This window comes from Diceros bicornis, chromosome 24 (genome assembly GCF_020826845.1).
Source record: "Diceros bicornis minor isolate mBicDic1 chromosome 24, mDicBic1.mat.cur, whole genome shotgun sequence".
NCBI lineage: Eukaryota > Metazoa > Chordata > Mammalia > Perissodactyla > Rhinocerotidae > Diceros > Diceros bicornis.
In genome coordinates this window covers 39,796,953-39,822,775 of record NC_080763.1, presented here as the reverse complement: position 1 = coordinate 39,822,775, position 25,823 = coordinate 39,796,953, and the positions used below count along the sequence as shown (strand labels likewise).

Here is a 25,823-nt window from a genome sequence, read left to right as displayed (position 1 = left end):
TAGTTGTATGTTATAGTTGCATATCCTTCTAGTTGCTGTATGTGGGACGCCGCCTCAGCATGGCCAGACAAGCGGTGCGTCGGTGCGCGCCCGGGATCCGAACCCGGACCGCCAGCAGCGGAGCGCTCATGCTTAACCGCTAAGCCACAGGGCCGGCCCCGAGCATAGCTTTTAGATTCAGCTATTACAACAACTCTCCGTAATCTAAGAGCAAAAGTGAATTTAAACTTTTGTGGAGAATGTAATTAGTTTTTTAACCCTTGAGGTTGAAATTTGGGGCATGTTTCTTCAATGATTCCAGTTAAGTATGTGTATGCTATAGTTGCAGTAAAATATATAAACTATAATTTGTCAACTTCAAAACTGTCACATAAAAATTTCTTTATAAGTGACATAAAATATTTTCTTTCTTTGTAAGAGGTATGATAAATATTCTTATTCTCAGTGAGCATAATTCATCCCCTTCTTTGCACTGTGTTCCTACGTCAAAGCATTGTTAGATTAGCTAAAGTGTGCAAGATACCCAAAGCATCATTATAAATGTTCCTTAAGATTCTTCTGGCTGTTGGGTGATAGTCATTGCTTCTTTTGAATAACATTTTTTTTCCGGTATGAATGAAATAAATGTTCATTGTGCAAAATCTAGGAAATATTCCCTTTTAATGGTATAATTAATTAAAATAATTGCAATGTTGCACAACTAAGTCATCTTGGTAAATACAAGTATAGAAATATGCTTTTGGAGGAGGAGAGAGGACAGAGGGTGCTGGCCAGCTGAGTGAAATATTCGTCTCTATTGTGCATTAAGTGGGCGTGTAGGCTTGGTTACCATGCATGCTTGTATTTGTCTAGATCAGTGGTCTCCAGCGATGGTTGCATGAGATTAGAGTCTGAGTATGCGATATTTATGCAATATGAGAGTTTCTATTTATGTTTATTTTTATCTCATCCCTTTAATATTTCATTTTAATTTATGTTTCATAGTGGACATAATATGTTAGCACCATAAAAATAAACATATTGAAATATGTATACAAAAATATTTCACTGATGGGAATGAGTTTGGAAATCATTGATCAAGCTACTTACTTACTGGCTGGCTAGTTTCCATATTCTCACAATCATATTATGTAGGTAGGCTAATAATGATACTCCATAAAATGGTTAGTCTAGGTTTAGCCTTTTAAACTATGAAAACCCACTGATGAATTTAAATTTTCCTAACAGCGTTAATGCTAGATTTTGATAATTACTTTAGTATGTTCTGACTTGATTCTTGTTTTTCAGAAAGATATTTTGAAAATATTTTCAACAAGTCAAAAACACCCTGTAGAACAAAGGTTTTTAAAACATTTTCTTTATCCAGGAACGCTTTTTTCAAATAAAACCTTATGCAGAAGCCCAGTTAGTTAAAAAAAAAAAAAGAAAGAAAGAAAAAGAGTGAATTAGAAACTGGAGAATCTACCATTGTGTTTGTCTGGAGGGAAAAAAACCCTGTTCACAAAGGAGCTGGATTAGTCTAGACTCTCCCAACTCCTTTCATGCTGATTGAAGTCTTTGATGGGCAAAGTCTTCACTGTTTTGCTTGTGTAGGAATTCTCCCTATCCATGTGTCACTGTGGACCTTCCATAGCACTTGCCCTTTTGGGAATCTCTGAATTGGGATGAATGCTTCTATGCTTGGGATATCCTGAAAGACCCTGTTGGCTGCTCTAAGCCTTTAAAATGTGAACTAGAGGCATCCATTATTGCTTGTGATATGAAAGTTATGACTGATAAATCCATTCTGCACTTGCCACCCCATATATCCACACACTCCAGTATGTTATGAAGCAGACTAAAAAGCTGGTAATGTATGCAATTAATTTTTCTAGAAATTTAATTTTATATGCATATTGTAACCCAGTCTTGTTTTAGAAGAAGTATCTAACAAGGATGTGTTTTAAAAATTATTATTATAACCTTTGTATGTCTAGTAGTCTCAAATCTGAGAGACTTTATTGCTACATTTTAGGTGTCCAAACTTCTGAATTCTGGAGTATATTTAATACATAAAGAACTAATAACATTATTACAAGACGAATCGCTGGAGGTAAGGTCTTCTTGCTCTTTGGTTTTTAATTCTTTTATGTAAAGTCCGAATACATCAATGCCTTTTTTTCCCCTCCTTCTTGGAAATTGCACGAACTCTTTCATCTGACTAGCCCCAGAAGCTTCAAGTCAATGTACCACTGTATCACAGACTGGAAATTTGGAAGATCTTTAAAAAGTATTAGGTTTTAAAGTATATATGCATATTTGTTTGTTAAGGAAAGTTTTGGAAATGCCAAAAAGTAGATAGACACAAGAGTACTTTTAGTTCCAATCACTGTTAATATTTTGTTTTATTTTTCATTTTCTATTTTTTCTATATAAAAGTTTTTATTTTACACAATTGTACTCATATGTTATGTCACATTTTATATCTTTTTTTTTCCCTCTTAGCATTGTTTGGGGAGTATACTTGTGAAGGCTTTGTAATACTTTATTTTGATACTATATTTAGTGTATCCTATTCACCTAAATGACTACTAGCTTGCCGAAGCTCAACTCATCAACGTTGAGACATCACCAAGCCTGTTACCTGACTTAAACTGCCTTTCAGAAGTTGGGAGGCAGTTTTTGAGCGTGTTTGTTGTGTAGAAGTAGCTGTCTCAGATCTAGACTACTGAACGATATCAAGACGCAGATGGGACTGGCCTCGTGGCCAAGTGGTTCAAGTTCCATGCGCTGCTCCACTTCAGCGGCCTGGGTTTGTGGGTTCGGATCCTGCGTGCAGACCTGCTCCACGCGCCAGCCATGCTGTGGAGGCGTCCCACGTACAAAATAGAGGAAGACTGGCACAGATGTTAGCTCAGGGCTAATCTTCCTCAACCAAAAAAAAGAAGCAGATATATTCATCTCTTTTCGAAGGTAGTTTGATCAGGGCAGTTGATCATGTTTCCGAGACTTTCCAGCAAGAAGATGGCAAAGTAAGAAAATAGAAACCCCCAAAATGTTTGGTAAATAACACTATTTCTGTGTAGAAATCGACATGTGAAATAAACTAATCTAAGATTAGTAAAACATAGTAATCACCATAAGAGTAATCAATATCTCTATTAAAAGGTACTAGATGCTCTTATAGATCATCTTCCAGAAATCCTGGAACTTATGTCTACTGGTGGAGAAAGCAGTGTGCAAGAAAACAAGGTAAATGCCATGTATCAAAAAAGTTTCTGAACGTTGTAAGTGTTACCTTACTCTGCAGCGTTGTTGTGAGGAATCAACGAAGGAATGCGTGGAAAACATTTGAAGTAGTGTTTGCCGCTTATTGGGTGCTCGATAAATGTCTGTCAGAGTTTGAACAGCTTGAATTTCCTCTGCAATTCTTATACTACCATGATTCTTGCTTATTGTCCTTGGAGTTTACATTCAAATTTTCAGTTTTGATGAGCATTAATTGTTGTTTCAAGAATAGCAACTGGTGAGGACAAAAGGATAGGAATTTAGAAGGTCAAAGTTTGCTGACAGTGAAATAGAATACATTTTGCTTTAATTAGAAAGGTTGTGAGTCCCAGTGTCTATTTCCAAATTTTGTTTCCAGTAACCATAAATTTTACTCGTGGATTTTTAAAGAGTATTTGATTTCACCAGATAATTATCTCCGTGACAACTGAGATGCTTCCTAAGTTCTGAAATGAGCAAGAGTGTTCCGCTCCCCAGTGTATTGTAAGACTGAATAATTTGACTGAATGCTGCAATTGATTTATTTAATTATCATTGATTCTTTTGATGTGATTTCTTTTTCAGTTATCATCTCTGCCTGATTTGATTCCAGCACTCACAGCCGCCGAACAGCGAGCTGCAGCCTCTTTAAAATGGAGAACTCATGAGAAACTACTACAGAAATATGCCTGTCTGCCACAGATCATATCAAGTGATCAGATTTACTATCGTTTCTTACAAAGAATGTTCGCAATCATGATGACAAATGTGAGCCCAACACTTTTTATCTTATTGTACTTTTGAACTTGCACCTGATGTTGGAGTTACCAAATTCTTCACAGTCTCGAAATAGTACAACAAACTGAGTTTGTTCCATTCTGCCTGGAAGGATGTTCTCTTCCCAGGTCCCTGAGGAGGGAACTCAGTTTTCCCATTGCTTCTGCACTTTGCTCACCTTCTACCTAGCTGGAGAGAGGAGTGAACAGGTGGTACCTTTGTTTGTATACTGCCAGGGAGAGGGTAAATAGACTCACTTCAGACTTGACACAGTTCTCCTCCAGAGGAAGGTTGTCAGGGTCGGTGGTCTCCACTGCAGAGTACCTCCTGCTCTGACATAGACCTTTTATATATCCCAGCCTCAGTCCTACCTCAACTATGCTGTTTTGTCAAGGCATCCCTTAAGCCCCTTAATATTAGTTTGTTACTTTTTCTTTTATACTACCTAAAGAGTGGCTATGTAAGAGATAAAGTTACACCAAAGCATGGATGCCCTACTATGGATGCTCTTAAACTAGAGTCAAAAGCAGGGGGTGAGTTGGTGGGGGGGGGGGGAGTTGTACTCAAACTTCGCCATACAGTAAGTTGTCTACCTTTTTCATAAAAATTTCCAGAGAGGATTATTTAACCCACAGTTCGTTGTACATTTAAAATGACATCTTATTACTGTTTGGTGAAGTATAAAAAAATTCCACATAATGTGTATGTTTTAGAAACTGTTAAAAAAGTACTCTAAATTTTCATTCTTAATAAAAGGGAGATAATGAAATCTGGTAGCCATCTCAAAAACCTAAAGTCAGTTTTAGCTTCAAAGATTAGAAAGAGAAAAAATGATATTATTGGTGTCATTTACAACTTAAGTAAAAAAAGAATAGGTATGAAAAAAGAGAAGGGATTTACAACACAGAATGTGAACAAAACACTTTTAAACCTGAGAGATTTATTTTATGTTTTCTTTTACAAGGAGGTAATTCCATACTTAAAAGGAGATACATGATATTATAACACATTTTCAATGATCAAAGAAGACACGTGTATTCTGTTGCAACATTCTCTGGAGAAAAGAAAGATGTATATACTTAGTTCCATACCCAATGGTCATAATATTCATTCAATCATTTAACAAAATTTACTGAGCGCTTAGTACTTGCCAAGCACTGTTCCAGAGGCCAGGAATACCATAGTGAATGAAAGAGACAGAGGACCTCTTCTCATAGAACCTTACATTCACCGGGGACAGGCAGTAAACAAACATACATATATAGTGTGTCAGGGATAAGAAGTGCAATGAAGCAGAGTAGAGGGGAAGAAAGTGATGGAGGATAGTAGGATGCTATTGTGGATATCGTGGTCAGGAAAAAGTCCTCGCTGATCAAGTATGCTTTGTGCAGAGGCTTGGACAAAGTAGAGGAATGACCATGTGGACATCTGAAGGACGAGTGGTCCAGGCAAAGGGAGTAGTGAATGAAAGGCATGATACGGGGTGTGTTTGGTTGGGTGTGTAAGGAACAGCAGGGAAGCCAGTGTGGCGAGTGGTAGAGAGAGAGGAGGCTAGAGAGGTAGCTGGGTCCACAGCACACAGGCGCTTGAAGGCCGTGATGTAGGATCTAGACTAGTCTCTGATAGAGGGGAAATCTTTGGAAGGGTTTGAGGAGAGGAATGACATAAGCTAACTTTTTTTTTTCCTACTTTTGTTATGAAAAAATTTTAAAGATACAGACAGGCAGGGAAAATGTAATGAACTCTCATATACCCATCACCTAGATGTAATGATTGTTAACATTTTGCCATATTCTTCTTTCTATTTTGTTGTGCTGAAGAATTTTCAGTTATAGATATCATTACATTTTATCTCTAAAAATTTCAATATTCGGCTCTACAAAAGGACATTCTCCTATATAATCACAATACAATTTTATGTTTAACAAAATGAATAATTATTCTTTAAAACCATTTAATATCCAGTCTATATTAAAGTTTCACTAGTTATCCCCCAAATGTATTTTACAGTAGTTGTTTTATTCCATGTAGGATCCAATTAAGATCATATGTTGCCTTTAATTGTGACATCTCTTAATTCTCTTTTAATCCACGACAGATTCCCTCTTCCCCCTTTACTCACTTTTTTATGACGTTGAATTTTGGAACAGACTTAAGTCAGCTGTCTGGAATATTGCAACTCTGCATTTGTCAGACTGCTTCTTCATGGTGTTAACTGGTTCATCAAGTCTGTTGTAAACTGGAAGTTAGATCGAGGGGCTTGCTGAGTTGTAGGTTAAAACATTTGGCAAGAGTACTTCATAAATGCTGCTGTATATTTTATATTGCATCATATCTGGATGGTTGTCACTCCGTAAATGAGCTAAGAGTTGGTTGTGCAGGTGGTGACAGCTCCACTAGTCCACTGCAAAATTATGTTTTCTCCCTTGTGATCTGCAATGTAATTTGAAGCTGACGCTTCAACACTCTGAAGACCAGTTTCCTGTCAACCTTTTACCTGTGAGTTTTTGCATCCATTGATGATCCTTGCCTGAATCAGTTATTTCATTAGAACTTGCAAAAGAGTGATTTTAAAAAATTCTCTCATTTCTTCTACATTTTCGATGGCATTCTTCTGTGAAGAAAAGCTTTTCTTCATCCACTTGGGCTGTTTGATTACCCTGAAATACATTTCCTAGTGTAAAGACAGGATAAATTCTTAATTCTTTCCCTCCATCAATTTTTGGAGCTAGGAGTTGGTGCAGTAGCCACTTCCAGTGGTGACAAATGAATATTGTTTTGGTTTTCTCTCTTTTTAGACTCATTTTTTTAATATTAAATAATATTTTAATCAATTGCAGTCATTATTTGTGTGCTCTAATTGCCACAGCTTGAAGCTGCCTTTTATATGCTTTTGATATGATTACAATTTATCTTTGATTTCTGGCCCAAAAGGTAACTTACCTTGTATAATATAATACACTATGAGGTACAAAATATACATATTTTCATATGACTAGTATATATGCATTTGAAATTCTACTAGTATACACACAATGAAAGAAAGGAGTAACATGCTTTTATTTAGTTCGTTTATCTAAAATTCATTTTTCTTAATTCCGCTGGTATTTCTGTTTATGTACATTTCTTAAATTTTCTGTTCTAATTCGTAGTAAATATTCTCTTTTTACATTCAACAGATTAAAAACATCACACAGAGTAGTACCCAATAGAATAAAAATAGCTTGTATAAAATGTGAGACGAGATAGCAGGCAATACTCTCTCAGCAAGGTTAAGTTGTATTCTGCTTAAATTTCAAGGATCCTCACTATAACAGTCTGAATCTTCAAGAATTGAATATTATGATATTTATATGTAAGTCAAGATGGTGAACATAAATTTACACTGGACACAGTATAACTGGTTGAGAGATTTTTGTCTAATAAATAGTTTGAGCCCAAACCAGGTACAGATGGATGGTTGAGTTAATTTAGAGTTAAACTTCTGCCCAGAAATTCAAAGGACAAAGGAGTTTAGAACACTGGTAAGAGTGATTGACATAGTGTCCCTTGGATTCTAAGCTCTATCTGTGTCATGGACCAGGGATCTCAATGAGTGACATTGAAGTTGAAGAGGCAGAAGTAAGCCAGAAGGATGAAGAGTATACCTGGTCGTGGAATCTCTAAATTTATATCTTAGAAGTGGCACATTTTTGGTGATGTACTTGACACAGGATATGTTCCTAGCAAATGTTAGTTGAGTAAACGAGTGACGACATCCAGGAAACAGCGAAGGGAGTGGGTACTGGGGAGAATGTTACTAAGATGAGGTGGCAAGGAAATGAGAGTCAAATATAAATCAAATCTGGATGATTAGGAAATGACTGTTCCAAATTAAATTAACTTTGTGATGTGATGTGTTAGTTGATTTGCCTGAGTGATATTAACCTTAAATTATGAAGGCGCTTCCAGAGGGATATAAACACAGTGATTCAAGAGGCAGACAATACTGCTCTTACTTTTAGCCAATAACTTAAAATTGATTTGTGGGGCCAAATTATTCAGAATATATACTATTAAACTGGTTTAATTGTCTTTCTTACTTATTTCTTCAAGAACGTCTTACCTGTCCAAAAGGCAGCTTCCCGAACTCTATGCGTTTTTCTACGTTATAATCGTAAACAAGAACAGAGACACGAAGTCATTCAGAAATTAATTGAACGTAAGTAATCATTGTCTCTCATTTTGAAAGAAAAGAAGTAAATACACTGGTTGGCCTTAGTTAGATCTGACTTATTTAATGTATCATTTTGCCGTGAATAATTAGGCTGCTGTTAGTAAATATCTAGAGTGTGCTTGTATTTGAGTTTTATAGGTTATTTTTTTGGTTTGTTTTAGAAATCTTTGTGACAGGATTATATCTCTGATGAATGAGAGTAGTAATTACTCCAGGCCTTCTTTTGTGAATTGTACACTTGAGAAATTAAAATACGTATACTTATGTTGAAAGCCTAGTTTCTACCCTGATGAAAGAAAATTTGAAACTAGAATATAAGTAGAATAGCCATGAATCTAATCATTTATTTTATGTTCCTATTTTAAATATTAACAGAACAAGGATTTTTTTTCCTTGAACAGAGTTGATAGATATGGATGTGAATCTGGTGAGCCCAGGTGGTTTATAATGTCTTAAAAAAATTAAGCCAATTGACAAATGCAAGTTTATTTTAATGTACTAAGAGCTAAAATTAAGGCAAAAACCTTTAGTTAAAGTATTAATTCTAGAAATAGTGGCACATATTTAGTGGCATATATACTTAGTGAATTTGTTAATTACTGTATACTTGCTTTGACCATAATGTCTTAATGCTTTTATTAAACTCTATTATCCAGCATAGGCAGGTAATGGGATTTTCTGGTTATTGGAGTTTACCATTTTAAGTATGGATTGCCACTTTTTAAAAACTAGAGTACATAAAATTTCATTTATGAAAAATTATGCCCAGTATACTTGTAATCTTTCTTTTTTTAATCTGTTTTAATTCAATTTTCATTTTTCAGTGGTAGGACCGCGTGTTTAAAATAGGTTATTTTGAAAGAAGATTCTATTTGGTTTTAAATATTAAGAATTTTGCTTTTGAACATTTATGTAAAGGAGAAAATTATCCTTTAAATAGTGACCTGAATTATTGTCAATAATACTATGTTCACATATGACTTTATCCACTTCAAAGATTTTTTAAGGAAATGAGAGGAAGAAAACAGTTAATTTGATTGTTAAAAGATCGTGAAGTTATACAGACTTAGTTTTGAATTCTACCTCTGCACTTACAGCTCTGTGACTTGAACTTCTCTGAATCTCAGTATCTTTATCTTGTAGGAAGGATAAGTATATGCTTATTCCATTGGAGTGCTTTTCAGAATTAAATAAGATAATATGTGTAAAGTACTTAGAACATAGTGGATGATCAAAAAATAGTACATATAGTTATTCAGTATTTAATAAATGCTTATGGAATTGAATGCAATGTTTAATACAATTTTTTCTGTTGAATAATTTTGGTAATTTGGGGGTCTACAAATTTGGGGTATATAATATGGGTTTTTTCTTTTATCTCTTGTATTTGCTAAACAAATTGGGAGTATAAAGAAACTTGTCATGGATTTTGTGTGTCTAATTTTGTCACACAATTTCATGTACAAAATATCAAACTCATGATAATCTTTTTTATTGTTTCTAGAACTGGGCCAAGGAAAAAGTTACTGGAATAGACTTCGATTCTTGGATACCTGTGAATTTATTATAGAGATCTTTTCCAAATCATTTTTCTGTAAATATTTCTTTCTACCTGCTATTGAACTGACACATGATCCAGTAGCAAATGTGAGGTATGGTACCAGTACAAGAAAATATTTTTAAAAATTGTATTTTTTATGTATCTGCTATAATGAATATATGCGAAATCTTTTTATTATTCAATTAAAAATATCAAGTAAAGACTTTAAACTTGGTTTGAAATTCTTAGTAGTCTTAATTGATGAGCATTAATAGGACTGGGAAGCATATCTTTTAACACTGTCTCAGGTCTTGTGTTGATTGGGTTGACAGAGCTGTGGTCAAAGCCAAACTGGCAGGCTTCTCGCCCCACTTGAATACACAATTGGCATCAAGAGAAGATTGAGTAGATGTTATTAATTTATCTATCTTTCAAGACTAAAGAAAAAATAATTCAAAGTTGGCTTGGAGAAGATCTGTCCATTTTTAGGGGCCCATTTATTCAGAGAAGTAGGGCTACTTTGAAGTCTTTTTCTTGTCTTTTTTCCTATGTTCAGCTGTCCCATGTTTTTGAAATACAGTGAATGTTAATTGGAGTTTATAAATTAACTGTGAAGTTAGATGAAACAGGCTTGAAATTGGAAAAAAGAATAAATATATTTTGCCTTTGTTTCCTCCCCAAATAAGCATATTATTTCTTTTTTGAAAAATTGTGGTAAAGATACATAACAAAAAATTTACCTTTTTAACCATTTTTAAGTGTACAGTTCAGTGGCGTTAGGTACACACATACTATTTCTTAAGAGTTATTTGGACCTTGCATAATGAGTTGAAGAGAGTTTTAAACCCTCCGCCATTAGATTTCGGTGTTCTATGCTCTGTGTCTCTGTTCCGAATTTGAGGAGCTCAGATCCATAGGAGAGAGACAGTCACAGTCAGCTGGCCAAGACTCCCTGAACAGAACTGCAGAGCTCCCTGCTGGGTTTTCATGTGCTTGCCACACCTAGTTTTATGCTGACATATGTGCATCTTTTATAAACAGCTGATGTGAATTGTAGGTGACATGTTTAATACTTTTTAACAGGAAGAATTGGCAAGGCAGTAAGCCTAGACTGATAGTGTTACTGTTAAGAGAAAATACACCAAGAAGAATTGTCAAAAGATGTTGAAAAGTTCAACCTGAGAATTTTGCAAGCATTATTTAAGGGGAACAAATCTAGAGATTGGTTTTTGTTTTGTATTTTTAGTGTGAGAATATACAGGAAGCACAACAGCATTGGCTTCAGTATTTTGTGCATCTTAGCTGTGCTCTGTAAGTCAGAGGTGAGGTTTCCTTGACTTGAGATTTAAAGTAAATTTAAAGAATCTGTTGATAATTCGTTAGAATTTACCTCTTGATAAATAACAAATGGATCCAACCACATTGTTAACATTTTGGAAATTGAAGTTGTGATTCTAGAAAAGCAGCTTTCAGTGTGATGAATTATCACTTATCAAGCAGTTGACAAGAATTATTTGAAAGGAATTGAACTCATCTCTGCTCAGGTCAGTGTGACTAATAGCATAGCATTGACTCCAAGAGAAAGCAGCCTGCCAACTCAAAAACCAAGTGAAGATTAATCGAATATCGCTCCATGAATTTTGGTGATTTTGAGGGGTAAGAGGTCATTGTACAGCAATTTGTCTTGGTTTCCACTCTCTTTTCTGGTCAGCTGCCAGCCAAATAAATGGGTCCAGCAGCACCATATACTAACTGGCTTTTGGAGCCAAAAGCCTTTGCCCAACACTATACAGATGTGCAGGCAGAATGACAGCCACCGCAGGCAGGAGTGGTAGGATCACGCAGGTTAGGAGGAGAGTTTTTGGAGCCACAGTGCCTGAGCTGATTTCCAGGTCTATGCTAGCTGTGTGTCTTTGGGCAAGTTACAAAACCTCTCTGTACATCGATTTCCTTGGTGCCTAATTCATAGGGTTTTGTGAGGAATAAATGCCTGAGATAATGTACATAAAGGATTTAATTTACCAGAAAGGTGTGATCCCTAATCTCAAAGTGTTTATAATTTCATGGCCCCAGGATTCTCAGAGATATATCATTACTATGGATTCTGTAGCTTCTGCTGAATATATTTTTTCTAGACCTGCCTTGGGTTATAAAGAATGAAGTGTGCATAGACTGTTCATTTTTTTTTTTCCTTTAAGTAAATGTTTAAAATTTAAATTCATGGAGTCTAGACAATATCAAGGCTGGAAAAAGACTATTGGTATTCAGAGGATGGGCTTTTCTTCAGCTGTCAGAAATTAAAAAAATTCTCTTTGGGGGTAATTGGGACCCCTTAATTAAAGAAAGCATCACCAGGCTTAGCAGTATCCGTGGTGAGCTCTGAATGAGTTTGAGACCATTATGGCTGTGTACAGAGCTGAAAATTCTAGAGGAGGAGCTTCTTTTGCCCTTTTAGTTAAATATAAAGCAAATTTTGTTGTATATGAAGAATCTTCAACTGAAGGCTCAGCTGAGAAAGCATCCTGGAAACTCTAGGAATGGGACTTAGTTGTCTCAAGGTTTGGCATAGAAATAAAATGTAATAATATCTGGAGCACACTCAGATGAATGAAGGAATACAGCAGCCAAAAAATAGACAAGCCCCTAGCATCCCTCTCTAAAACCAGACCCGGCAAAGCAGTAGAGTTTTAGCTTAGCAAAGCAGAGCACTTTCTGCACTGCCTCTTCCTAGAAAGGTTTTCTGTGGTTTCCTGGATTTCCTGTCACCTCTCTGGCGTTCTTCAGTCTGCTTGTTGCTTCCTAATCAACCCAGTCTAGACTGGGATGGTGCCCCAGACTGTATCCTTTTATCTTCTCAAACTACATTTCCTCCCTTGGTGATCTCTCCGGTTTCATGGCTTAGGTATCATTTGTATGCTGAAGATTCCTGACTGTATACCTCCAGCATGGACATCCACCTTGAACAGAAGACTCATTGAGCCCACTGCCCACTTAGCATTTCCATTGAATATCTAATAGGCACCTCAGACTTAGTCTGTCGAAAATTACATCCCCATCTTCCTCATCTGCACTTGCTCCCTCTGCAGTCTTCTCCATCTCAGTTAATAACCATTTCATCTTGCCACTGGCTCAGCTCAAAACCTTAACTCCTGCCTGTCACTCCACCTCCAATCCCTCAGCACATCCTGCTGCTTGCAGAGCATATCCAGAAGCCAACCACTTCTCCCCAGCTCGACTGCTACCACTCTGTCTCACGCTGCCATCATCTCTTGCCTGGAGTATTGCAGCAGCTTCCCCTGTTGTTTCCCTTCTGTCCTTGACCACTTACAGTCTAGTCTCAGCACAGTTGCCAGGTGATACTTTCAAAACGGTGTCAGATCATTTCACTCCTCTGTGCAAAACCCTCCCTGGCTTCTCATTGCACTCAGAAGAAAAGCCAGTCTCCAAACAGTGGCTTACAAGGCCCTGCACGAGCTGGCCTCCTGTTGCCACTCTGAGGTCTCCTGCTAATCTCACCTTTGCTCCGTTCTAGCCTATTTGCCAATTTTGGCGAATTTGCTAACTTGGGGCAACACGTGAGGCAAGCTCCCCCTGTAGGGCGTTTGCACTTACTACAGCCCCTGCCTGTAATGCTCTTCTCCAGATAGTCACATGGCTTAGTCCCTCATTTTCTTTAGGTCTTTGCTTAAATGTCATCTTTTCAGTGAAACCTGCACTGAAACCCTCTCTGACCACCTGTTTTAAAATTGTAACCCCCTCCCCTGCTACTCCGTCTTCTTTCCCTGGTTTATTTTTCTCCACAGCACCTACCACTGTTGGACAGACATTTAACTTATTTGTTTCTTCTCTCTTTCCTACCCCATACTAGAATGCAAGCTCCATGACAGCAGAGGATTTTGCTGGTTTTATTCACTGTTGTATCTCAGCACCCAGAATACTGAATACTTGACTCAAATAGGCACTCCATAAACATTTGTTGCATAGTAAATGGACTCCCAGGCTATCTAAAGCTTGAATTTTCTTTCAATTTCATGCTACTATTATTCTTAGTTATTAAAATTCACTCAAAAGTAAATATTATTTATTTTAGAATGAAACTTTGCTACTTGTTACCCAAAGTGAAGTCTACTCTGAAGATCCCTGCAGATAAGCTTCTACTTCAGCAGTTAGAAATGTGTGTGAGAAAACTCCTATGTCAAGAAAAAGATAAAGATGTACTGGCTATTGTAAAAAGAGTAAGTATCACTCTTGCCACAGTATTTGCATTTCTTACATTTAGATAGTGAATAGCTTCACTATTTTAGCTTGGTAGAATAGCAAAATGTTAAAATACTTGTGTTGTTGCTAGAGTAGTAAGAATTAGTGTCTGATTTGGTTGATGTGTGCTACAGCTGGATGTGCAAGTTCCTTCTAAAGGGCACTTAGACATTACACTTTTATTACTAATAACAAAGGTTCTATGAGAGAGTGCTTGGCACATTTTAACTAATCAATAAATACTGTTCAACTAACAGTGAATACTTCATTCACCATACTTTATTTATAAGTGATTATAGTCCAGGAAAAGTGTGTTGGTAAGATTGGGAAAGTCACAGTTGACAGACCCTTGGCCCTGGGAAGGCCAGAAGGGCCTTCAGTGATCTGTTTGACTTGGCAGAAGCTCTAGCCCTAGAAAAACTAAGTGTCTGCTTGAGATCAGGTGAGTGAGTGGCAGAGCCAGGACTGGAATAGAGATCTCACCCCTGAATGCATTCCTTTTTCAATAACGTAACATTGTATCTTGTGGGTTTTTGTTTTGTTTTATTTTAGCATGTGATCTTATTATATGGATTGTTGGGAATGTTGGAAAACTAACACAGTAAATATTTGGGTTAGTGAAGCCAAATCGTAAAATACTTTGTAGTCTTCAAAAACTTTTTGCTGAATATATGTATAACTAATATTTTTGTAATATTAAGTCAAATTAAAGTGATCACTTTTATGAATCTGAATATGAACTTCAGGACACATTGTTTTTAAGCATTTATTTGTAGTGAGGGAAATTAATTTATTAATGTCTTAAATAACTTAGCATCCATGGGGAGGAAAAAAAAAGAGAATCTTTTGATTTTTTCTTTTTTTTTTGAGATCTTTGCCAGCTGTTGCATGAGGAGCTTTTTAATAAAATGATTTGATAGCTTAGTATTAATTAGTATAATTTTATTTTACTGAAATGTGAATTCCTCTTTCATCAACTGAAATAACCAGAAATACTGAGTGTGGACATATATCTAAATCTAAAAACATATATATGTATGCACATACATACATTTGTTTCTACCAGATATTTCCGCCCTTACCATTTAATTACAGAAGTTTAGGCAAGAGAGTTAACTTTCACAATAATAAACATGAGAGGGTTACTTTCCTGAAAGAATTTGTTAGCTCAAGACATAATACAAGCTAACCCCATAAATATGATGAAGAAAATGATATAATTAAATTAATGGGATTATTAATCTACAGTGGATTATTCTGGAGTACAGCTCCTATCTTGAATACATGTCACATGAGGAAGTTAGTCTGTCCCATGAAAATTCTATGGTATAATGTTTATTAAACTGAGGTATTGGTATGGGAACCTCTGAGGAAGCTCTACAAAGCTTTGGGATAAAAATGGAATAGTTTACTCTGGTTGATTTTTTAAGACAGGAAGTAATTTTATTTAAAAAGGATATTTCATGGCATAAATTGTAGAAATTTCAGCATAAAAATAAAGCTTCAATTCAGTATTGTGTTTGCAGTGGATAACTTTGGACGTGTGAATACGTGACTGTTCTTTATTTTGGCTCTCCGAGTTACTCCTGTGGAGAAGGACTGTCCTCTGTCAGAAACAGAACATGGATTGGATGGACCAGTGTTTGACTGAAATAATTTGTTTCAGACTCATGTATTCTGAAAGACAAGTAATAAATTGAGGAATACTTTCAGAGCCAAGTCTTTTCTATTGAGAATGTCATAATGACCAAAGTTTCTGTGAAAAGGAACTAAGGATTTTGAGGCAAATGATAGCATGCTTCATATATATTTAGCTAAAAGATTTTTTAAAGATTAAAAAATTATAGTGTATTTCTGAAAATTCAGAAAAGAGTAGCACTGGGAGTTATTAGAAATTAGTTAAATTGCATGTGTTCGTGGTTTAAAATATTCCTCTAGACTTGCTCTTCTCAAGGTTAAAAACTTTTAAAACTTTAAATAGATCCTGGTATTACTATATAAAGGTTGATTAAAAATACAGTGGGAAGAACTTGCGAGGTTTTCCGGTTTAGCCTTCCCCATAGTGCAGAAGTCTCCTCATTGAACTCCCACTGGAAAATAGTCTTTTTGAGAAGTGATTGGTTTATTTCATTTAACTGCTGTTGAATAATTTAAAAAACTTTCTTCGTAGACTGTGTTAGAGTTGGACAGAATGGAAATGTCTATGGATGCTGTAAGTACACTCTCTTTACCTTATGTTGAAGGGAATATTTAAAAATTGGCAGAAACTCACCATTAATGTTTCACAATGTCATTTTAAACTTTAAACTTAGTTTCAGAAAAAGTTTTATGAAAAAGATTTGTTGGATCAAGAGAAAGAAAGAGAAGAACTGCTTCTTTTGGAAATGGTATGTTTTCACCTGCACACTCACATACTCTCTTCTGACCAATATTAACTGTGCTTTGTTGTTAAACTTAATAAATGATTTCTTTCAATTTCACACTACTTTTTTCCTTCAAAATGACTAAAGAAGAATCCTGATCTTTTGAAATCTGTTCTTTTGTGAACTGGAAGGAAAAGTACATTTGAGAGCCTTTTTTAAAAAACTACTTTATTGAAGTATAATTGACGTACAATTAACTACGTGTATTTAAAGTGTACAATTTGATGAATTTTGACATATGGACGTATCTGTGAAACCATCACCACAATCAAAATACCAAACATTTCCATTCCCTCAAAAATTCTCTTGCCCCATTGGTAATCTCTATCTTCTACTCTGAGTAGTCCCCAGAAACCACTAATCTAGCTTCTGTCACTATAAATTAGTTTGCAACTAGAATTTATATAAATTCAATCATATATTATGTACTCGTTTTTTGTCATGATTCTTTCCATCAACATAATAATTTTTAGATTCATCTATGTTGTTGTATATATCAACAGATCATTCCTTTTTATTTCTGAGTAGTAGTCCATATTATGATATACCACAATTTGTTTATCCACCTCTTAATGGACTTTTGGGTTACTTCTACTTTTGGGATATTACAAATAAAGCTGCTATGAACATTTGTGAAGAAGTCTTTGGCTTGACATGTTTTCATATCTTTTGCGGAAATACTTGGAAATGGAATGGCATTATATTCCCATCGGCTGTGGTGGAGGGCTTCAGTTTACCCCATATCCTCAGTAGGGTTGGTATGTAATGATATCTCATTATGGTTTCAAATTGCATATCCCGATGCCTAATGATGTGTTGGGTATCTTTTTATTTGTTTGTTGGCCACCCTTATCTCTTATTTGATGAAGTCTGTTTTCAGGTTTTAAAGTGGCTTATCTTCTTATTATTGAGGTGTAAGAGTTCTTTATACACTCTGAAAACAACTCCTTTGTCAGATATACATTTTATGAATAATTTCTTGGAGTCTGTGGCTTATCTTTTCATTTACTTAGTGGTGTCTTTTGAAGAGCAGAAGTTTTTAATTTTGATGAAGTCCAACTTATCATTGCTAGTTCATGCTTTTTTGTTCTTTTTATAGTTCTCTTATAGTTCATGCTTTTTTGTTCCAAGAATCCTTTGTCTATCCCAAAATTACAAAAATTTTTTCCTATGTTTTCTTCTAGAAATTTTAGTTTCAGGTTTTACTTTTAGGTCTATGATCCATTTCAAGTTAATGTTTATTTTTTTCTATCTGAATATTGAATTTTTGTAGCACCAGCTGTTGACCAGTTTCCTTTCTCCATTAAATTGCCTTAGTACCTTTTTAAAAAATATCAATTGTCTATATTGTATATGTATTTCTTGACTCACTATTCTGTTCCACTGGTTTATATGTTTATCTTTTTGGCAATTCCAAACTGTCTTGATCACTGTAAACTTCATAGTAATTCTCGAAATCAAGTAGGGTAAGTTTTCCAACTTTGTTCCTTTTTAATTGCCTTGGCCAGTCTAGGTTCTTTGCATTTTGATATAAAGTTTAGAATCACTTTGTCCATTTCTATTTAAAGCCTGTTGGAATTTTTGTTAGAATTGTGTTAATTAGAATTGATCTATAGATCAATTTGGAAAATCGCCATCTTAACAATATGAGTCTTCTAATCCATGAACATTGTCTACCATCCGTTTATTTAGTCTTCTTTACTTTTTTCTTAGTAATTTTGGAAATGCTAAGTGTAGAGTTCAAGAAAGTCTAGATTTATTTCTAGGTATGTTATGTTTTTGGCATTATTATAAACGGAATTGTAATATATATATATTTTTTGTGTGTGTGAGGAAGATCAGCCCTGAGCTAACATCCATGCTAATCCTCCTCTTTTCGCCGAGGAAGACTGGCTCTGAGCTAACATCTATTGCCAATCCTCCTCCTTTTCTTCCCCAAAGGCCCAGTAGATAGTTGTATGTCATAGTTGCACATCCTTCTAGTTGCTGTATGTGGGGGTGGCCTCAGCATGGCTGGAGAAGCGGTGCATCGGTCCGCGCCCGGGATCCGAACCCCGGGCCGCCAGTAACAGAGCACGCGCACTGAACCACTAAGCCACGGGGCCGGCCCTGGAATTGTAATTTTTAATTTCACTTTCTAGTTTTTTATTGTCGGAATACTATTGGTCTTTGTATATTAACCTTGTATCTTGCAAACTTGCTAAGTTTACTCATTTGTTCTAGAAGTTGTTTTTTAGATTTTGAAGGATTTTCTGGATGAGCCGTTATGTTCTCTTTAAGTACAGCAAGATTACTTATTTCTATTCAATATTTATGTCTTTTATTTCTTTCTTTTGTCTTATTGCAAAGTCCAGGACCTCCAGTAAAATAAAAGACCTTCAGTTCAATAAAAGTGATGCAAGTGGGCATCCTTATCTTTTTACTAATCTTAGGGGGAAACAGTTCAATCTTTCACTATTAGGTATGATGTTACCAACAGGCTTTATGTAGATGCCCTTTATCAGATTGTGGAAGTTCCCTCCCATTCCTAGTCTGCTGGGAGCTTTTATGCATGATTGTTGAATTTTGTTAAATGCTTTTTCTGCATATCTACTAATGATGTTTGGTTTTTCTATCTCATTCTGTTAAAACATTGAATTACATTGCTTTTTCAAATGGTAAACCAATCTTGTATTTTGGGGATAGACTCTACTTGGTGATACTATATAGTCCTTTTCTCTATTGTTGGATTCTTGGCTAATTTTTCAAAGGAATTTTGCATCTATATTCATAGATTCATGGTGAAATTGGCCTATAATTTCCTTTTTGTCATTTTTGGGGTCTTCTAAATTGGTTATTAGCCTTATTCTGGCCTCATAAAATGAGTTGGGCAATATTACCACTTCCTCTATTTTCTGACAAAGTTTGTATAAAGTTGGTTTTATCGTTTCCACGAGTGTTTGATAGAATGCACTAGTGAAACTATCGAGGCCCAAAGTTTTTATTTTGGAAAGGATTTTGATAATTGATTCAGTTACTTTAATAGATATAAAACTATTAAGATTTTCTATTTCTTCTTTTGTCAATTTAATAAGTTGCTTTTTTTCCCCAAAAAACTTGTCCATGTCGTCTAAGCTTCAAATTTGTTGGCATAAAGTTGTTTACAATATCCTTATATTATCCTTTAATGTGTATAGGATCTATAGTGATAACCCCTGTTTCATTCTTATCTTAAGTGACTGAGGCTCTCTCTTTCTCTTTTTTTTTTTTTTTTGTGAAATTGTTTTTTGGTGGTTTCTCTAAATATTATAATATACATCCCTAACCTTTTATAGTCTACTTACTGTTAATATTGTGCCACTCCATTTGACAATGATACAGATCCCTTTACCCACTCCATGCCTTTCATTATGTTACGATTGGTATAGGAATTATATCTGCATTGAAAACCCCACCACTCAGTGTGATAATTTTTGCTCTAAGGTGTCGTCTGTATCTTGAGGAACTTAAGACAGTAAACTTCTGTGTTTACTCATATGTACCATTTCCAGTGCTCTTCATTCATTGCTGAGGATCCAAATTTCCTTCTGGTATTTTTTTTCCTTTCAGCCTGAAGAACTTTCTTTAGCAGTTCTTGGAGTGCAAATATTTTGTGACAAATTCTCTTAGTTTTCCTTTATCTAACATGTCTTACTTTTGCCTTCACCCCTGAAGGATTTTCTTTGGATATGGAATTCTGGGTTGACTGCATTTTTCTTACTGTACTTGAAAGACATGTTTCTGCCTGTGTTCTGGTCTCTATAGCATCTGATAAAATATTTGCTCTCATTTGAATTGTTGTTCTGTATGTAATGTTGTTTTTCTCTGGCTACTTTCAAGATTTTTTCTTTTATCTTTTGTTTTTAGCAGTTTGATGTGTTCAGGCATAATTTACCTCAAATTTATCCTGTTTTGGATTTGTTGAGCTTCCTGAATCTGTAAATGTGTATCATCCCCCAAATTTGGGAAAGTTTGAGCCATTGCTTATTTAAATGTGTGTTCTATCCCAATCCTCACTCTTCTACTTCTGAGTCTCCAATTATACGTATGTGTGATCTTTGAATATTGTCCCAGAGGTCCATGAGGCTTTGTTCTTTTTTTTTTCTTTAACTCTATGCTATTCAGAGTGAGTAATTTCTGTCGATCCATCTTCAATGTCACCAACTCTTTTTCTGTTCTCTCCATTTGCTGCTGAGCCTATCCAGGGAATTTTTTATTTCAATATTGTATTTTTCAGTTCTAGAATTTCCATTTATTTCTTTTTATATTTTCTATTTTTCTGTAAAGAGTTCTGCTGTGAGAGTAAAAACTTAAGTGGAAATCCTCTGAAAAGCAAATTGCATTATTTCAGCGGTCTTCTAAGATGAAGATTAAAGTTCAGGGTTGCCAGTGGTAGAAGCTACAGAGAATAAGCAAGCTCTCAAAATTTTTAGGACTGAATGACCTAAACCCAAGACAATAATCAGATGCTAGAAAAAGACCCATAGTTGATCCTGATAATGGAGTTAGCAGATAAGGGCTTCAGGCACCTGTGATTAATGTGATCAAGATAATAAAGAAAAAGATGGAGAAAATAGATAACACTACTGATCAGCTCACTTAATGATATTTTATTTCCAGTTTCACATGTTTTATTTTCAGTTTTAGAATTTCCATTTGGTTCTTTTTTATGAGGTCCAATTCTACGTGAAAATTTTTATCTTGCTGTCTGCTTTCTCCATCTTTTTCTTTATTTTTATCTGCACTTGAAAAGAATGTGTGTTCTTCAGTTGTGGAGTGGAGTGTTCTATACATGTCAGTTATGCCAAGTTTGTTCAGAACTTGATGTGTCTGTTGATTTTCTTGCCTACTTGTTCTATTGGGATAAAGGACTCCTGAGTTTTGGTAACATTTTGTTTCTTGATTTGGGAGCTGGTTATGTAGATGTGTTCATTTTTGGAAAATTCAGGGAGCTGTGCACTTATAATTTATGCACTTTGTGTATGTATATTATACTGCAATAAAACATTTAAAAAATATTCAAAAGACCATTTTCTTCTCTCTCAGTCTTTTTAAAGACAAATATTATTTTGCCATTTACCAATCAGAAATGGAAATGACCAATTTCCATTCCAACAGATATTTTGCTGATGAGAATTGGTAAATACTTTCTAGAAAATGAAGGCTCATTACAACAATGATACTAAACTCATTCTTTTAGTTTGACAAACCCCCAAGGGCACAATTCTATAGATGTTAAAAGGACACAAATCTGAAAGACCTTTGACTTCTTTGCACACTAATTTGGGGGGAAAATACTTCTTTTAGGCATTTTTGTGAACTATATTTGTATCTGTAAAGCTTACAGTAATTTCTCATTAGAACAATTTTCTAAGTCTGTTTATGCTTACCTTTAATGCTAAGATACTGTTTTAATAATAGGAACAATTAGAGAAAGAGAAGCAACAGAATGATGGAAAGCCCATGAGTGATAAAACCTTTGAAAAGAAACGTAAGTAGTTTTCCTGTGTCTTCACCACTAAGTCACACAAGTAGTGTTGCATCCTGGCATTCTGAAAGACCATGCTGATTATTTAAAAACGTAAGTAGTTTTCCTTTGTCTTCACCACTAAGTCACACAAGTGGTGTTGCATCCTGGCACTCTGAAAGACTATGCTGATTTTTTAATTTGATCTGGAACATTTCTCCATATTCTTTCATTTTTCTTAAAAGTTGATTTCAAAAATTGGCTGCTTAATGTGGTACAGATTTAGGAATACGTGAATAAACAGTGGGGGTCAGTGTGGAGGTTGAGGTGCTGCAAGGGAAAGCTTCAAGTTTGATAACAGCAATGCGATTGTGAAATTGATCACTGACTAATGATCAGTTTGATAACAGCAATTAGATTGTGAAATTGATCACTGAATAACTAAGACTGAAATATGTAAATATATGTAAGAATATTAGGGAAAGAGTGCTGCTAGCTAGGGATAGTGATTCATATTCTGTGTGTTGTCTTGTATGTTTATAGAGATTAATAAGAATTCGGAGGACATTATAGCACTTAAAACAGAGTTTGTTTTAGGTAGAGACACTAAGACACCAACAACTCTGCCCAAGAGCATCCCCATTTCTGTTCCCGGGCCCTCTTCTGGCACCCCATCAACAAGTAAGAAATAACTTCTTTTTATATCGCCTTTTTTTCCTTTTATAAAAATTAATTATAGGGAAAGTCACTCTATTAGGTGAGATATATTCTTCTAAAGCCCTTTTGCCTCTTATAGTTCATTGTTTCCAGAGTTGTAAATGGGCAATAGCGATCAGAGATACTCAGTCAGCTCACACTAAGGAAAGGAAGCTAGACCGTGTGTTTTACTGAAAATGGTGGGAGTTGGAGAGGGAATGGGGTTGGGGCAGCTAAGGATAAACTGAACATTGCCTTTTCCTTCTGCTTATTACTCTAGGCAAAGAAATCAAGAAATCCAAATTGATTCGAAGCCAGTCTTTTAATAATCAAGCTTTTCATGCAAAATATGGCAACTTAGACAAGTGTGCTAGTAGGTATGATCTGTCAGCTGTTCACGTTTTACTTAATTTTTATTTTATAGTCACGCATCTTTATGTGAGATATTTACATTATTATATAAAATCAGAATTTATTTTGAGTTTTTAATGGATCAATAATTTGTAAGTTTTCTTTTGTGAAGATTGTTCTGTTAAAAAAATAGTAGTCTACCAGTTTCCGTAAGAATAGGTATCCTGGCATTCTAGGAAGACTACTGCCATGACACTATATAATAACATCATGGAATCCGTGTGTCGTTGTATGAGGAAGGTGGTGCTATGTCACATCTGCCACTCAACTTCTAAATGGGTATGCAATACCCCCTTTGCTAAATGGATGTGGACATCCATTTGCTGTTAATATTGTTTGTGTCTAGAAACAAGCCACTGGCATGGTTCTATGGTAAAGTGATCACAACAGAATTCTCCTGAAAATAGAGGAATGTCTAGTTTCCCCTTCGGTCCCACAGGCAGAATTATAAACAGTTAAGATTAGGAGAGAGTCAGCATAAAGTAAATGACCATGATTTTTTACATATATTGCACACATATAGTGTGTAACAACTGCATATCAATTGACAAACAAAGTAATTTTAAGGAAACTTAAATGTCTTTAAAAGTATTTATCAAGCCAGCCTTGATGGTTCGGTTCCCAGATGAGGAACCACACCACTCGTCTGTCAACAGCTCTGCTGTGGCGGTGGCTCGCAGCGAAGAACCAGAAGAACTGACAACTATACACAGCTGTGTACCGGGGCTTTGCAGGGAGACAGAAGGGAAAAAGAGGAAGATCGGCAACAGACGTTAGCTTAGGGTGAATATTCTCATGCCAGGAAAAAGTATCAAGAAAAATAACGTTATGGAAAAAAGTGTTTTTCTCTCATTAAAGATAGCTTATTCTAGATTTTCAGCTATATTTTTGGACATTATCTATAGATCTATTTGGAGTTCCTAGCTAATAGGGTGACCTCAAGATGGACAAAAGAGATTAGAACTAAAGATAAGTTATTTCCAGGAAAACTTTATCCTTATTACCTGTCGTGGCTGAGCATCAAAAGAAAAACTTATTCTTTTTTTTTTTTAATTTTTTGTTTATTGCAGTAACATTGGTTTATAACATTGTAAAAATTTCAGGTGTACATCATTATACTTCTATTTCTGCATAGATTACATCATGTTCACCACTCAAATACTAATTACAACCCATCACCACACACATGTACCGAATTATCCCTTTCGCCCCCCTCCCTCCCCGCTTCCCCTTTGGTAACCACCAATCCAATCTCTGTCTCTATGTGTTTGTTTATTGTTGTTATTATCTACTACTTAATGAAGGAAATCATACGGTATTTGACCTTCTCCCTCTGACTTATTTCACTTTGCATAATACCCTCAATGTCCATCCATGTTGTCACAAATGGCTGGATTTCATCGTTTCTTATGGCTGAGTAGTATTCCACTGTGTATATATACCACATCTTCTTTATCCATTCGTCCCTTGATGGGCACTTAGGTTGCTAAAAACTGTTATTCTGATGTAGCAAAAGTTCAAGGAAATACTTTTTTTTTTTTTTACAAGACGGAGTAATTGTTGTGAAGCGTGGAATGTAAAAAATAAATGAGAAATAAAAGTCGCAAGCATGGGGCCGGCCCGGTGGCGCAAGCAGTTAAGTGCGCGCGCTCCGCTGCGGCGGCCCGGGGTTCGCTGGTTCGGATCCCGGGCGCGCACCGAAGTACTGCTTGGTAAGCCATGCTGTGGCGGCGTCCCATATAAAGTGGAGGAAGATGGGCACCGATGTTAGCCCAGGGCCGTCTTCCTCAGCAAAAAAAGAGGAGGATTGGCGGATGTTAGCTCAGGGCTGACCTCCTCACAAAAAAAAAAAAAAAAAAAAAGTCGCAAGCATGTTTCATAAGAGGTAGAGGAAAGGACTAAAACAATATTAGAAAAGACCAAGTGCTGGATGACTGGGATTGAGAGAAGCATGTTCTTGTATTTTAAGCTAAATCATGTTCTTTTCTAGTAAAAGTTCTGCAGCAACATATACTCCTCCTGTCTCAGCAAAGACTTCTATGATATCACTAACTGGTAAGTAAAAATCTGAGCTCTTCAAAAATTTGCTAAGTTTGATAAAATATGATTTTCTTTAAATGACCTATTTCTTTATTTCTAGATACAATGTTTTTCCTAAATTTATATCTTTATCAAATACCTAAAAAATTAAACTTTTTCCTAGCAATTGAGAAGATACTTGACTATACTATTTTGTTTTCACTGTATCAAGATGCAGAGTTCCCTACTTTTAGAAGAGAAAAAGGATGGTGACAGGATAGGTCTTACCGTGTCTGAGGACCTGCTAAGGCACGGACTGCAAGTTCTTGCAGTAATTTTTAAGGAAGTTAAAAACAGTAGGGATCACCATGGATCATATGAAGCTAAAATTTACAATATTATAGATTTGAAAGTTTATACCAGGGGTCAACAAACTTTTTCTCAAAGGGCCAGATAGTAAATATTTTAGACTTTGTTGGGCAAATTGGTTTCTGTCACAATTACTCAGCTCTGTTGTTGAGTAAAAGCAGCCATAGACCATATGTAACGAGTAGGTGTGGTTGTGTTCCAATAAAACTTTATTTACAAAACCAGGCAGCAGGCAAGATTTGGCCCACAGGCTGTAGTTTCCTGACCTCTGGCTTACGTAATACAACATAGAATTATACTATGAATAAGAGAAAATATACTACTAAAAATTGCTAGTGGCTGTAAGGATATTTTTAACTTTTTGCCTTGGAAATATTAGTTGAA

General features: G+C 35.6%; 1 protein-coding gene across 7 annotated transcripts in view; it reads left to right on the top strand.

Annotated features, from left to right (window-relative positions):
- Positions 1-25,823, top strand: part of PPP4R4 (protein phosphatase 4 regulatory subunit 4) — a 101,155-nt gene that overhangs the window by 66,483 nt on the left and 8,849 nt on the right. For 6 of the 7 annotated variants that reach the window (XM_058567613.1, XM_058567615.1, XM_058567616.1 and 3 more), the window contains 12 exons: positions 2,015-2,092; positions 3,148-3,231; positions 3,832-4,014; positions 8,119-8,224; positions 9,744-9,891; positions 13,870-14,014; positions 16,207-16,248; positions 16,349-16,423; positions 21,899-21,968; positions 22,488-22,625; positions 22,921-23,017; positions 25,042-25,106. In XM_058567613.1, coding sequence (XP_058423596.1) covers positions 2,015-2,092; positions 3,148-3,231; positions 3,832-4,014; positions 8,119-8,224; positions 9,744-9,891; positions 13,870-14,014; positions 16,207-16,248; positions 16,349-16,423; positions 21,899-21,968; positions 22,488-22,625; positions 22,921-23,017; positions 25,042-25,106 — 1,231 coding nt within the window. The remainder of the gene's footprint in view (positions 1-2,014; positions 2,093-3,147; positions 3,232-3,831; positions 4,015-8,118; positions 8,225-9,743; positions 9,892-13,869; positions 14,015-16,206; positions 16,249-16,348; positions 16,424-21,898; positions 21,969-22,487; positions 22,626-22,920; positions 23,018-25,041; positions 25,107-25,823) is intronic. The other variant, XM_058567611.1, reaches the window with a different exon arrangement.